The sequence below is a fragment of the Gouania willdenowi genome, chromosome 7 (genome assembly GCF_900634775.1).
Source record: "Gouania willdenowi chromosome 7, fGouWil2.1, whole genome shotgun sequence".
NCBI lineage: Eukaryota > Metazoa > Chordata > Actinopteri > Blenniiformes > Gobiesocidae > Gouania > Gouania willdenowi.
Window position 1 is genome coordinate 20,562,890 of NC_041050.1, and position 14,260 is coordinate 20,577,149.

At 38.6% G+C, this 14,260-nt stretch overlaps 1 protein-coding gene across 2 annotated transcripts; it reads left to right on the forward strand.

Annotated features, from left to right (window-relative positions):
• The first annotated feature begins 87 nt into the window (after positions 1 to 87).
• On the forward strand, positions 88 to 12,838 carry LOC114467090 (interleukin-17 receptor D). 2 transcript variants are annotated; one of them, XM_028453132.1, is made up of 12 exons: positions 88 to 340; positions 3,392 to 3,464; positions 4,484 to 4,642; positions 6,701 to 6,819; positions 8,319 to 8,442; positions 8,584 to 8,622; positions 8,789 to 8,928; positions 9,044 to 9,118; positions 9,191 to 9,257; positions 10,316 to 10,459; positions 10,590 to 10,762; positions 10,849 to 12,838. In XM_028453132.1, the coding sequence occupies exons 1-12, from the start codon at positions 218 to 220 to the stop codon at positions 11,404 to 11,406; spliced, it is 1,794 nt and encodes a 597-aa protein (XP_028308933.1). In that variant the 5' UTR covers positions 88 to 217; the 3' UTR covers positions 11,407 to 12,838. The 2 variants fall into 2 exon arrangements, with proteins under 2 accessions (XP_028308933.1, XP_028308934.1); XM_028453133.1 differs by lacking the exon at positions 8,584 to 8,622.
• Positions 12,839 to 14,260: the final 1,422 nt, after the last annotated feature.

Here is a 14,260-nt window from a genome sequence, read left to right on the forward strand (position 1 = left end):
CACGCTCTGGGAGCTCACTGGCTGAACCTTCACCTGTATGTAGCCTGAAGACACCACGCCTCTTCTGTTTTTCTGTTCCCTCCTCCAAAGCTCAGGATTCTGACATTTTACTCTCACGCACTTTCCAATCGCTTTGAACTGAAGGTGTTTTACTGCTAGTGAGTGGCTTTAAAAACCATTGTTTTTTGTAAAACTATGTCCGCCGTGCTGTAACAGCATGAGGAGAGCACCTTGGGTTCGCTGCCTGCTCCTAGCATTGGTTCAGGGGTTTTGGGCTCAGAGCAATGCCGAGGCCACCATTTTCACCCCACAGGACTGCAATCTTGACTGTATCAAGCAGGTAAGAATTTCACTTTTATGCTTTGACACAAGAGCAGGTCACCTTTTCACCTAGGAGAGCACACCTGCGGCAAACAATTACATGTTTCAATTCAATTACACTTCATTTATAAACTGCCAATTACAATTAGTCATTTCATAGCCCTCCACAAAATATAAAATTGTTAAGAAAACCAACAATTCCACAAGAACAAGCAGCGACTGTGGGGAGGAACAACTCTCTTAATGGGAAAAAACGTTCAGCAGAACCAGGCTCTGAGGTGGCAGCCATCTGCCTCGACTGGTTGAGGTTAGTTAGTGGACAGAACAGGATAGAGAGAAAGAACGTCAGAGTAGGGCTTTTTTAAAGAAACTCGATTTTCAATATTTTTTTAATGGACTTAAAAATGACTGCAGACATCAGATATATTGTCAAAAGTGCAACTTTATTGCTGTCATTGTCCTCAAGAGTTAAAATGCATAAAACAATCCCAAAATAAAAAGTAAATGAGGCAATTAATTCAACAATTTCAAGCTTTAACCTAGGTTTAAGCAAAAGTGCACCAGCAGCTTAAATTTTCTGATTAAGAAATCAGATAACTACATATTCTATGACAACATTACAATGAAAAAGAAATAATAACCTCTTCCCTTAGCATCTCAGCATAGTGCGAATAAAAAATTGAACATGCCTGTGGCACACATATAGCCAACTCGAAGGGTAAACAAATGTAAACAAAGAAGGGGCTGGCTCACATCGGAACGCGAAAAAGTCAGAATAAACTGGTGGGGCAAAAATATATATATATATATATGCATATTATCTAATTTATTTTATTAAACTCGAATTTGCAAAATAAAAATCGTTTTTATCTACAAATTTGGTAAATCGTTTAAATCAATTTTTTGCTCAACCCTACGTCAGAGTATCCCAGAATGGTTGAACAGCAAACCACAGATCAGGAACCACCAACTCCAGCGCCAATACACCTGAAACTGAAAAAAGAGATAAGGGCAAGGAGAAAGCACTGAGTAGACTGCCAAAAAACATCGTGTTAGGAGGTCTGTCTGCAAGGCAACACGTAGTGCAAGCTGTAGTTCTAATTTATTTATTTATTATACGTTAAATTATGTTAAATATTATTAGTAGACAAGGAGGCTGATATTTTTTTCTAGTAAAAGTAAAAATATTGGCATCAAAACTTATTAATTCAAAATAGAAACTCCTTAACTTTGCATAAATGTCTTTAAGCATATGCTTATTACACAGCTCATCAGATTTACAACATGTTAAGATTAATTATTCTTCGACAATAATAAAATAGAATACACCTTTATTGATCCCCAGAGGGGAAATTAAAATTTGCAGCAACACAGAGAGTAAGAAGAAAACTAAATACTAACATTGGATAATAGTGCAGCATGTAAGACTGTAGGGCATATATGAATTAGAAAAACAGCAGGAAAAAAAGGTGACAAGGACTTCAGGAGGTTGTTGCAGACACTGATGGATCTGAGCCTCCTCAGGAATAACAGCCTGTTCTGACCATTCCTGAAGATGGCTTCTGTGTTGCTCAACCTGTCCAGTTTATTGTTGATGTGGACCCCAGACTACTTAAACGAGTCCACCCTCTCCAGTTCCTGCCCCTGGTTGTGGACTAGACCAGGGGTATTCCACAACCACCTCCTTGGTCTTGCTGGTGTTGAGTTTCAGCTGGTTGTTGCTGCACCATGTAGTTACGCTCTCAATCAGACATCTGTACTCCTCCTCATCATCATTGCTAATACAACTGACAATGGATGAGTCATCGGAAAACATCTGACGTGGCAAGAACCAGAGTTAAAAATGGAGTCCGAGATGAAGAGAGTGAAGAGGAATGGTGCCAAAACAGTCCCTTAAGGTACACCGGTGTTTCTTATGACCACCTGAGAGGTGTAGCCATCCACTCTGACGTAGTGTGGTCACCCTGTGAAGTTGTTCGTGGTGTCTGTGTGCAGCTGCATCTCCAGATTCGTTTGTCGAAACAGGCTTCCATTTTCCATCTGGTTGCCATCAACCAATATGTGCTATTGTTTGAGACAAAATGTTACAAATAAATATGGCTATACCATTAAAGAAACATAAACAATTATTCAATATAGCCTCCATACTCTCCCAACAAGATATATCTCATGACACGGCAGCGCATCCGTTGTTTCTGTTGGAAAAACCGAAACAGGAGAAAATGACAACAACTCGGAACAGCCTGAGTGAGGCGCATCCACAAAGCCAATCCTACCATTCATTGTGGAAAATACGAACAATTTTCTGACCTGACCTTTGCTGAAGATCTGGTAACTCAGGTGTCGGTCTCCCATCTTTTAAAAGCTGTCGTTTTTCCTCTAAAAAAGTTTTTTTTATCATATCAAGAGCTGTCATCCTGCCTGTAGTGTTATCCCCCCCACTAGCTAGAGAACGTAGCAGCAGCGGTCACGTGATAACAATTCATTAATGCACTGTGAATGTACGTATAGCATTAAGCATCGCACGGTTACGTCCAAAGGCAGCGTAGAGAGCTGCCTTTTTACGTAAATGGTTGTTATCTTGGGGAACTGACTGCATTAGGAAATAGTGATGTTTAGCGATTTGGGCTATGAAAAGCACAAAATGCTGACACTTTCTAACTTATAGGTACTGCAGGCTATCGGAAATTGAAAAATAAATAATTCATAATTATATTATAATTAAAACAATCAAAATATCAATTCACCCTTGGGTAGGCACTGCCTACCTTGCCTACCCTGACTGCACGTCACTGGTAGTTGAATTAGATTAACCACAATGCATATTGCTCAATGACTTTACCTTTATTTTAGTATATATGGGGTTAATCTTATGATAATATATGATATGACAATGCTTTAATAGTTCTACAAATTAAATAAAATTTTACTCTCTACACATTAATTTATTTGGTAACCATATTTGTGTTTAACTATTTTAAAATTTATTCGCCAAGCTTACTTAAACACACAATACAGCTTTGTTGAGAAAGCAATTGAAATGTGCTGTTTGACCTCATTTGATCTGCAGGGAGGACCTGCATGTCAATACTGCAGAGTGACCCAAGATATCCAGACGGCTCTGGGTTTCAAATCCATTGGAGGTAAGTTATATAAGGGTTTTGTATGGAATCAGAACAGTATCATAATGAATGAACTCTTGCAGAGTTTTTCCACGAATGCACATGCTTTGTTTCACAGTTGTATTTCAGATTCACAAATGCACACGATCTGTTTCGCAAATATATATTTTATGCAACCTTGTAATATAAATTCTGAAATGCACATGCTCTACGTCACAAATATTATTTTGAGGCACACGTGTAATATGAATCCACAGATAATGCAAATTGCTGAATGTGCATTGACAAACTGCTCTGTGCTGTGAAACCTCAGTGTATTTGTGAGAGAAATGTACAACAAACGTCACCATTGGCTGATAAAAGTGATTGACAGATTCATCAGCCAATCGGCATTCAGTTCATTTCTAAATCACATCTCGGCAATAACAAACTGTGTCTCTTGTGTTCAAAGTATGCCGCACTTTTGGTTCCTGTTGGACTGGATATACTGTGATTGATCTGGCACTGCTATTCAAAGAAAGGTCATACATGCCAGTGACATTAGTCAGGGACATGTTTACTGACTTTGTGTGGATGAAAGTTTTTCTGTTGTCCTGTTTTGACAAGAGACTAATAATTTCACACCTCCATTAATATATCAGTGTTATAATTAAATGATTTACAATTATTTTATACTGCTTAAAATGATAGATGTACAGACAGATAATCAGTTGGTATTGACTGACAAATCATACTGACCTAATATTGTACTCCCTAAGTTCAGAACCATTTCTAGCCATTTAGTCATCTCGATGTTCTGTCAAACTAAGAATCAATGGTCATACAGTCTAATGAACTATAACATAAAGTAAAGTCCATTATAAATCCAACATATGCAGCAATCCCATTGCAAATAAAAAAAAATTTAAAAAATGAACGTGACAAAAGATACTGACACTCTGCTTATTGATCCGAACAGATAACAATCTCTGAAGTTTTATACAAGCAAGGGAACAGTTTCTTGGTTGTGTCGCTAAATCAGTCTGTGTCCTTTTCATCAGGTTGTATTCCACGGCCTTGCTCGGAGCTGCTGGGAAAAGATGATCCTCACATCTGTCAGCATTTTGTCCAGGCTCCAGACGATGTGAAGGTTGAGTTTTTGCCTGACTCCAACTCCCAAACAGACACAGTCATTATCTCCTGGAGGCCCAGTCGCTTTGGTAAGTTCATGCAATCACACATTCTAGAACAGTGATAAATAAGTTATTTGAGAGCGAAGAAATACATATTTTTCTCATTTTCAAGCTCATTGAAGGTCGCTGTCTACCCCATCATCTTTTCACTTTCCCCCCAAGCACATGGTTCATAAAAATGCCGACCAAGGCCATTTATACTCCAACTTTACATCACTGCTTACGTTGTGGACGACACTGAGAATCAGTTGATTGTGATAAAAATGCAGACTCAACCAAAACAATAATTGGTGTTTTGCTAGTTCTTTTGGTTTTGTTTTGCTAGAAAAAACACATTTTGACTACCATAGTTTTCAGACATTATTTTTTTTTAATGCCAATTTTTGTTTTAGGAAAAATCTTGTATATTTCATTGATGTCATTGTTACTGTGGTTAAAGAAGCAGAGGGCAGGATCAAGAAATAAGAGTCCATAGTGACACGATGGTTGTGTAACTGCAGTCATCAGCCAAGCGGAGCGGATGCGCGCATGAACTCTTTAGCAACGCAGCGGATTGTCATAGTGTCGGCTTCCATCCGTGTTTTTCAGTCCACTGTCTATCTTTTTTTTTAGGTTAGGGTTAGTTAATCTGAGGGACAGGCGATCTGGTGTGGATGCCTGATCACTGTGGTGTGTGTGGATCCTGATCTTTGTATGTGTGTGTGTTTCTTCATCTGTAAACACCGCTGTCTGTGCGTGTCTCCCGGTTGTTTCATGTCTCCCGTACCGTTTTTGTCTGTTCCCTTCCTGCGTGTGTGGCTCTAGTGTATGCGTTTGTGCGCACTGGTGGCAGAATAGTGATAAGGAGCCTTTGTCAATCTGCGATGTTGGTTCGTTTTCAGTGATGCAGCCAGTTATTGGTCAGAAGTTTAAGTTCTCATCAGTTATTCAGCCTTTTGGTTCAACCTGTGCTGTGTGGAGGAGTGTGTGTTTGTATCCACGGTTCGAGAAAGTCACAAGAGTGATTGCCAGCTTCACATGATTGTGACACTGATACTGTGATGGTTATTTATTGGCAGTGGCTATCCGTATGGTTGCCGTATCAATATACCGACATTCTATCTGTACGCAGCGCCCCTATTTGTCCAGTTTAGGTCACGTGATAGGTCAGTCATTGGTCAGTTTAGGTTGCGTGACTAAGAGTAAACCCTACCTTAAGCCTAAAACTTGTTGCGATATTGGGTTATAAGCTAACCCTAATCCTGAACCTAACCCGAAGACGCTACGTACGTGTACTTCGGTAACCGTACCAATAGCACCGGGGGCAACCGTATGGCAACCGTACAAATACACACTTTCTTATTTATTTACTCGCCGTTCTTGTGACTGTTTACTGCAAGACCTGTGCACATGCCTCTGCGTACATCTGTGGAACCAAACAGTAGTTTAGTCCACCGTGCTTGTCTTCTTTCAGTCCCCTAGCTGTCTTCTACTAATTCTTTTTTTTTTCCGGGGTATTGGGCCACCTCTCCAAGTCGTCGAGAACTCTCACCAACGTAAATTGACGTCACTATCAGCGTCTTTTGGCTTCACGTCTGCAGAACTGTGCAGGGAATTCGGACCCAGAACAGAAGTACAAAATGTATAACACAATCTGTTCAAGGCAATAGGGAGAAATGTGTGTGGGCTTATTCTCTTTGGTTGTGAGCACTTCATCACCCATTAGCATTAAAAAAAAAAAACTTAATTTTTTCACAAATCCTGCCCTATGCTCCTTTAAGGGTATATTTGACGGTGTGACTGATCAGGTTAACTTGTGGTAATTCAGAATCTCAAAAGTCCAAAACTGTTTTCATTTATTCTTTTTATCGCACTTGGACCCTGGAAAAATTCCTATTCCTTAGTTTTATTTGTCATACAGGGAAACATAAAACTCCCTACACATGCTTCATGATAGAAAATTTAAATCAACAGAATAGTTTGTAAATGTGTGGCAGGGGCTTATGCTTTGACTAAATACTGTGCCCATCATTTGTAACACACTTTGTAAGTTTTGCAGTTATTGGAACATAGCATGCCATTGTGATCTTTGTGTGTTTTAATTAGGGATTGCCTTCCTGCGAGGCTTTCAGGTGTTGCTCCAAGCTTTAGGAGGATCTACTACTGACTGTCAGCTCCTACTCTTTCACCGTAATGTGTCCCTCTCAGCTTCACACGCTCAAAGGGTACGTCGAGGTTTTGTTTACTATATATTATTTGTAGAATCTATATCACAATACATCATTATACATGTGATAATCCATATCATTTATTATATATCTGCTCTGCAAAACGATTATTGTTTAATGTTTCGGTCATAAAGCCTTACCAGCTGAAAACCCCTGCAATCGTCTAGATCAGTGGTTCCCAAACTTTTCACAGTCCCGTACCCCTTCAGACATTTAACCTGAAGCCATGTACCCCCTACTCCTGCACACTTAAAAACATAATATTGAGATGCATTGTATCCCTACAGTGAAATTTGTCCCTGAATTTTACCTACCCTGTCGAGGAATGATATATAATAAAAAAAGAAGAACCACCTATAAAAGCACACAATAAAACATCTTATTCAGGATCATCATTTGATTTATTTGGCTATTTCAGTGAGGAAAAAATCCCTTATTTTTTGGGGAAAAGAAATCTACCAAATATTTGTTGAATGAACATATTCCAGTAATGCAGCATATTCTTCACCTATGAATGACAACTCGCTACAACTTTAATGAGAAGAATGATGTTGAGAGGATGCTTGTAAAGTTTGGCTGAATTTGAGAGTCTTTAATGGTTTTTCACGCAAAGTCTTTTTTTTGTATTTTGTTTTCATGTTTGTCAAAGCTGAAAATCCACTTTCACACAAGTGGTAGCAAAGGGCATATTTGTGCTTTTTTTGGTGAGATTGTTTGTCTGTCTAGATGTCATGACTAAAGTTTAATATCCTTTACCACTTTCGAATATAGAAAATAACTCGGATGAATAATTCAGTCATCAAAGGAAGAAAGCACTTACAGCATGTATTACAGCTTTTGTTGATCAAGTCACATAAAAGAGAGATTGTTGACTTGTAGATTAACTGACAGACAAAGAGCAGTCTTGAATATGCAGTGCATTGTTAATTAACAGTTTTTAAAAGACAGACAGGCCTTAAAATTATGTTTGGGCTGTCATAGTTGCTGCCCGACGGTAAACATCTTCAGACCAAACTAAGATTCTTTAAGGGTTTTTTATATGCCACAAAGAATTAGAACTTTCTCTTACTATCCATCTGTGTTTCTATTTGTGGTAGTTCATTCATCTTTAACATCAATTGATTTAATACGATATGATATATAGCAATAATCTATGGCCCATGAGAAAACCAGAGGGTTTCTTTGAGTCAACTGGTTTAAAAGAGAAAACTCAAAAGGGTAGGTTTAGGGTTATGAAATGTTATTTCTCTACCTTTTACAAAGACAAAGGACAAGTAGATAGAAAAATCAGGACAGATTCCAACTGCTTTGTCCAATTTCCAACTCAGGGCAGTCATGATTAGACATTAATAAAAGCAATATGTGATTTGCATCATTGTTGAGCGCAATGCAAATCAAATGTTTAGTTTATCCAGATTAAGGGTTTTTAGACAAGAGTGCTTATTGATATTTGATAGTTAGATTTGTATTTTCACTGTTCTCACTGCTTTTTACAGGTATACCAATCGGACCCTTTCTCTGGTCTTTCCCTTAGCACTCAGTATGTCGTCACCGTCGTGGCTCTTCCCATTCCAGAACGATGGGAGAAGTTCAACCACAACAAGATTTTTGACACTCGCTGTAAGGCCGTAGTCTCACCCACAGATACACAAGCACTGAGTTACACTCTTTTCTGATGTAATTAGAAACCAGAATGCTCAGCCAATTCTTCCCATTTCATGTGCTTATGATGCCTTGTCTAACAGTATTCAAATCTTGCAGCATGCGCAGAGAAAAATGGCCTTGACAATTGTAAAGAAGGTAAGAAAAATACATTCTGGTGTCAGGATGTGGGCGGATGTACTTATTCAACCACGTTTCTGAATTAACTTGAGGTCCAAAGTAGATTAAGCAATCTTTTTACACTCTTTCGACTCAACTCTGTGGTTCTCGGACATGATCTGTCAGTTTTTTACTGTGTCTGTAGATTGGTACCCCAGCGATGTGAGTGTCCAGCAGAATGGCACAGTCATAACTGTGACATTCAACTTGGCACCACCCAACCTGGGCATCAGGAGCTACTTCTTACTGTGCAGCCGCATGAAGAAATGCATAGAAATCACACCAGTGAGTACTGTTTTGAATTAGTGCTTGATAGGTTTGGTCAAGAGTACCTCACCCGCAATATAACCCAATCTGATGATTAGACAGTCCTTGTAAATGTATTGTACATTTCCTGCAGAATTTTGAAAGAAACCAAACACATCACAGCTATCAAATGAAGAACCTACAAGAAGGAGCTAACTACACCTGTGAGGTAGTTTAACTCTCAATGTGGATCCTTATGAACTTTGTCAAAGCCCATGTTCAATACTCTCGTCTGTCTTAGATTGCAGCTAATGAAGTAGATGCAGTGAGGAAGGTGTTCAGTTTTCAAGTCAAACATGTTGACAAAGGTAAGGGATGCTGATCACCACAAGTCATATATGACCTGTGTGCTTCCTATGAGGAGGCGGATGTAATATTAGATATTACTGACAAGTACCGTAGTCTTTGAGATTGTTTTACTTTTACCTGTGCTGTCAGAGTCATATTTCCACGGAGAAACAGCACTTTCACTTTTGAATGGGTGTATTTACACAGTTGTGTATCAAGCAATGTTGTGCTGACGTAGCACAACACTATACAAACAGTCATTTGCATTAATGTTTTCTATGTACTTTCACCATATACTGTGGAATCCTGTGTTACCTTTGGAGTTTGAAGTAGAATATTCTCCAAAGTTTTTCATTGGACATGAACAATCAGGCCAACACGCATAGATTTACTAACCACTCATTTCAAGGGTTGGTTGTAAAGAACTTATTGAGAGTTTCATATTTCCTTAAACCTGACCTAAATTTTGTCATTTTTTTTTACATTCAATTTACAAAATTAGTATGAATACTAAACAGGAAGAAGGGTCAGTGGGCAAGTGGATGACTACTCATATTATATATGTTATCTTTTGTTACTTGGAAAGCCATCTTAGCAGTTGTTATAAACAGAGATTTGTGCAGACTGCAGTGAGTACACTGATAAGTCTGGTGCAGAGAGGCAATATTTATTTTCACTGTTGAATGGTCTTCTACATTCCAAAAAGTATTCTCACATTTATCCTGCAACTTAGGAGTTCTGAACTTGTGGGTCTAGACTCAAAAGTGTTTTTTTGTGGGGCAAACATTTTGTACCTAATTTATTAAGGCACTAAGTATTTATAATGTAAAATTTGTGATACATTTTTTTTTTATTTGCACTTTTGAGTCAGTTTACTGCTATCTTTGGGTTCTTAAGATACACGCTTTGACTTTCAGTGAAAAAGTGGCCAATTGAAAGGAAAACCTATTTTGTTAGGTTCTTCTAATTGATCAAAATCAGGAACATTTGCCTCTATTTTGGTTGTGGTCTGCATAAGAACTAATGGTTGGTGTTGGAGCCAGAGCAATCTGATTGATCCTGTAATGTTTTTGTTCAGAGGCGGAGCGGCTACACTCCGGAACTTCGCCCTTGGCTCTGCTGCTTCCTCTGTGCCTGGTGGTGTTTATCATGTTTGGAGCTGTGCTAGCTGTTCTCATCATTAGGTCCAGGCAGTCCATCAGGATGTTCATCAATAAAGCAGGTGCTTAGACAAACACACACACACACACCTCCCATCTAGGTGATTGCGTGCATGTGTTTGTGCGTGCGTGTGTGTTTTGCATCACATCACTTTCGCTGATTACAAGCAGTTTTTTTTGTCATCTCTTCAGATCTCTTTTTACCGCACAAAGAAAACTGGACACAAGACGAAATTACATCACTGTCAAATAACAGGCAAACACCTCCTCGTCTCCTGATCTGCTACAGCAGTGCTGAAGGTTTGGCTCATGTCAAAGCCGTACAGCAGTTAGCAGCTTTCATCCAGCAGCATATGGCTACTCAGGTACTGCTTTTATCAGCAGATACACTCTATTCATAGAAATTACCTGGAAACTGAGTAAAACGTATAACTGGATTTATCTATCTAAGGTTTGTCTGGATCTGTGGAACTCTCTGAGTCTGGCAGAGGAAGGCTACATGGCGTGGTACTGTCGGCAGATCCGGGAAAGTGATTTTGTCTTGGTAGTTTGTTCTGAAAGCCTCAACAGACGACCTGTGTCACAAAATCCATCACCGGAGAGTGATGAAGAGGAGTTATACAAAGGACTGGACATGGGGTTCAGCTTTCACAGCACTGACACAGTCATCCCACTCATTGGAGCGGAAGTCGGCCGAGCAAGAGCCCAGAATCGGGACTTGTCTAAATACATAGCAGCCATTTTTGAGTACTCACAGGAAACAGACATTCCCACTGAGCTGCAGCTAATATCTCATTACATTCTGATGAGGGACCTCCCGCTACTCTTCTCCCACCTTCATGGGGTGCCTCTGCATAGGCCTGGGGTCTCCCTGAATATAAAGCATATCTCAAAAGAAGGTTTTACTGAAGTGGCAGCTGGGGCTGCTCTACAGAGAGCTATCATTGATGCTGGCAGTGCAGTAGGGTCAAAAATTTGGAGTAAAGAAAGACCAGTTATAACATGTTAACAGATGCCTCACGGCCGAATGTCATTTTAGCTCACAGCTATTGAAAAGCTTCTGGTCTAATAAAGTTTGAAAAGGTGCTGGCTACAAAGTCAGCACCATTTGGAGAAATTACCAGTTTAGCAAACGGTCCCACTTACCTCTCTGTACATTTTTAAATTATAAGCTTAGTGGGATGTTATTCTGGTAACCAGCAATGCAAAAGCAAAGCACCAGTGAAGTGTCACATGACACCAAATAACACACCAAATAACAGTTTTAGTTAAATAGAAGTTTGAATGATAATAGCTCAAGGAAAACATACACAATATATTTTTGCAGAATTGTGAGGAGTTGTATCTGTTAGTATGTGTTGCAGCAACATATGTTTTCTGATGAAAGTTTTTTAATGAGTTACTGAAAATGTTGAATTACAACTAATTTATGTTCTAGTATTATTAAGCTAACAGCAATGCTGTGTGGATGAAAGAATGTGGGCGGAGAGATTTATTTGTTTCGTCATATTACCATAATACATGTTTTTTTTACCGTGATACCTGATGCTAGTGTCAATCTATTAAACTAAAAGATGAAACTTACTTGACAGTTTAAGTGTGTTTGCCAATAAAGTATAACATCTGCAGGTTTTAGATAAAATGCAGTGAGGCATTTATGAAGTGAAACCTGTAGGAGATTGCTCAAATCAGTTGAAGAAAAGATTTCCAGTAATGCTGGAGTAGTTCTTCCACAAAGAGTGATGGTGGCTCACACAACTTGAACTGTGGTCTGCTGACATGCTGATGCCATCCATGATGAAAGCATAAACAAACCCCATGTGGTATCAGTGACGTCAGTGCAAAACCTCTTCATGTCTATGGGCCAGATCGTTTGAGAAGGGTCTAGCTGCAGCCGCGGAACTAAAACCATGCTCCGTACAAAGCACGCCCCCTACTAACCCTAACCCTAACCCTAGCCCTATTGATCCCCCTGAGCCAATACCTGGACATGAACCTTTTCACTGACCTCAACTGCTACCACCTTCACTTTTCTGGCAAATTTTGAGAATTTTGCAATACTTACCTTCCTTTTTTACTAACCCTAACCGCAACCACCTCAACTTCCAGGCTAAATTTGAAGTTTCATTCATTGACCGTTTCAAAGCTCTCAAGTCTCACGCATTGGGGGTGACACACACGCATTTCAACATGTTCACACGCTCACACGCCACACCATGTATATCTCACACAGAGAAATTACTAGGATAATAGTGATGTGTCGGTCTCTAACGAAACGGCTCTGAGAGTCGGCTCTCTGACGTGGACAAAAGGAGCAGGCACCTGAGCAATATGTGTGTGTTAACTGAGCAAAGAGAGGAGATGCCTTCGTGGAGCATAAGGTTAAAAACTAAACCAAAATTAAGAAAACCAAACAAAAAATACCCCCCCCCCAAAAAAAATAGAATATTTTAAAAATAATAATAATAATATTAATAAATAAAAACAACGTAAAAACTAACGAACGTTTTAGCTAGCAATTCCACGCCACATAACAGTCTTTTAATTTAATTTGATATTCTAATATTTAACAATACATGACAAAATGTATTTATTATTCAATGTGGGTCTGAAGCAGACATAGGCAACTGGTGGCTTGCGGACCACATGCAATGGAAAAATACACAAAACAAGAGCGAGAATACATTAAAAATAATACAACATTGCAGGAAAATACATTAAAAGACAAGTGAAAAACACAGAAAATACTCCAAAAACACACAATACTACTACAAAAACAAAGAAACGACAACACTAATACACAGAATTACCCCGAAAATATAAAAAATTACAGAAAATGACAATAAAAGTACAGAAAATGACAATAAAAGTGAAGAAAATGACAATAAAAGTACAGAAAAACACAAGAAAAACACAAAAAACGAGTTTGCAAACCCACAGTATACTAACAAACAAGCAAAACAACAACAGAAATACACAAAAATTACTCCAAAAATAAACAATGTGGCAGCACAATTACAAAATGTGACTGCAGAAAACACATTTTACAGGAAAAATACACAAAAGGATGCATAAATGCAAAAAATGCCTCACAACGAGTAAGTCAACAACAAACATACACAGAATGACAGAAAAACACACAACATTGCTGTAAAAATGTTTTGTTCTTTCCTGTATTAATGCTCAGATCAGTATTTAAATGAGTTTAAATAAAGTAAAAAATGTTTTTTTTAAAACTCTATACCGCTCTGCATGTATGTACTTGTACAGTTTTGTTTTGGTTCGAATCCTTCTAATGCATGCGCAAAACGCGTCTCCATCTGGTCGGCCTATTTTACGGCAGTTCGAGTACTATTTAAAAGGTTGAAACCCTGCTATTTGAAAAGAATTAGAAACATATGTTTTGAGTGAAGTCCTATTCATATTGGTATTTTTTCTTATTTTCTGTTTGGTTTTTGATTGTCAATGTTTTGTTTTGTTTTTGTTTTTAATTAACAATTAAAAACAATACAAAACAGTCACATATTTAAATGTGTACTATTAAAATATTTAACAAACGTCGTATGGTTAGTTTATATTCAAATATCATGTCCCAGCAGCTCTGTTGTGAGGATTGCGAGTGAATGAAGTGACGGAGTCTACGCAAATTTGTTGAAAGTTGAAAGTCTCGGAAAGGATCTGGCCCGGTTATATAATGATGAACAATCTCAGTGAAGCGTCGAAGGACTTTTAAAATGATCTATATAATAAAGTTTGGGAGGGTGGAAATTTGCCTCAAAGTTGGAAGGAGGCGGTCAAAGTTCCAATACCTAAGCCAGGAAAAGATTGTACACATCCAGGGGATTATAGACCTATTGCTTTAA

Bases quoted from the DNA above. Each gene is read 5' to 3' on its own strand.
- LOC114467090 (XM_028453132.1), top strand. From the start codon at position 218: ATGAGGAGAGCACCTTGGGTTCGCTGCCTGCTCCTAGCATTGGTTCAG. The intron at 341-3,391 runs GTAAGAATTTCA...TTTGATCTGCAG, and splicing joins ATCTTGACTGTATCAAGCAG to GGAGGACCTGCATGTCAATA. The intron at 3,465-4,483 runs GTAAGTTATATA...CCTTTTCATCAG, and splicing joins GGGTTTCAAATCCATTGGAG to GTTGTATTCCACGGCCTTGC.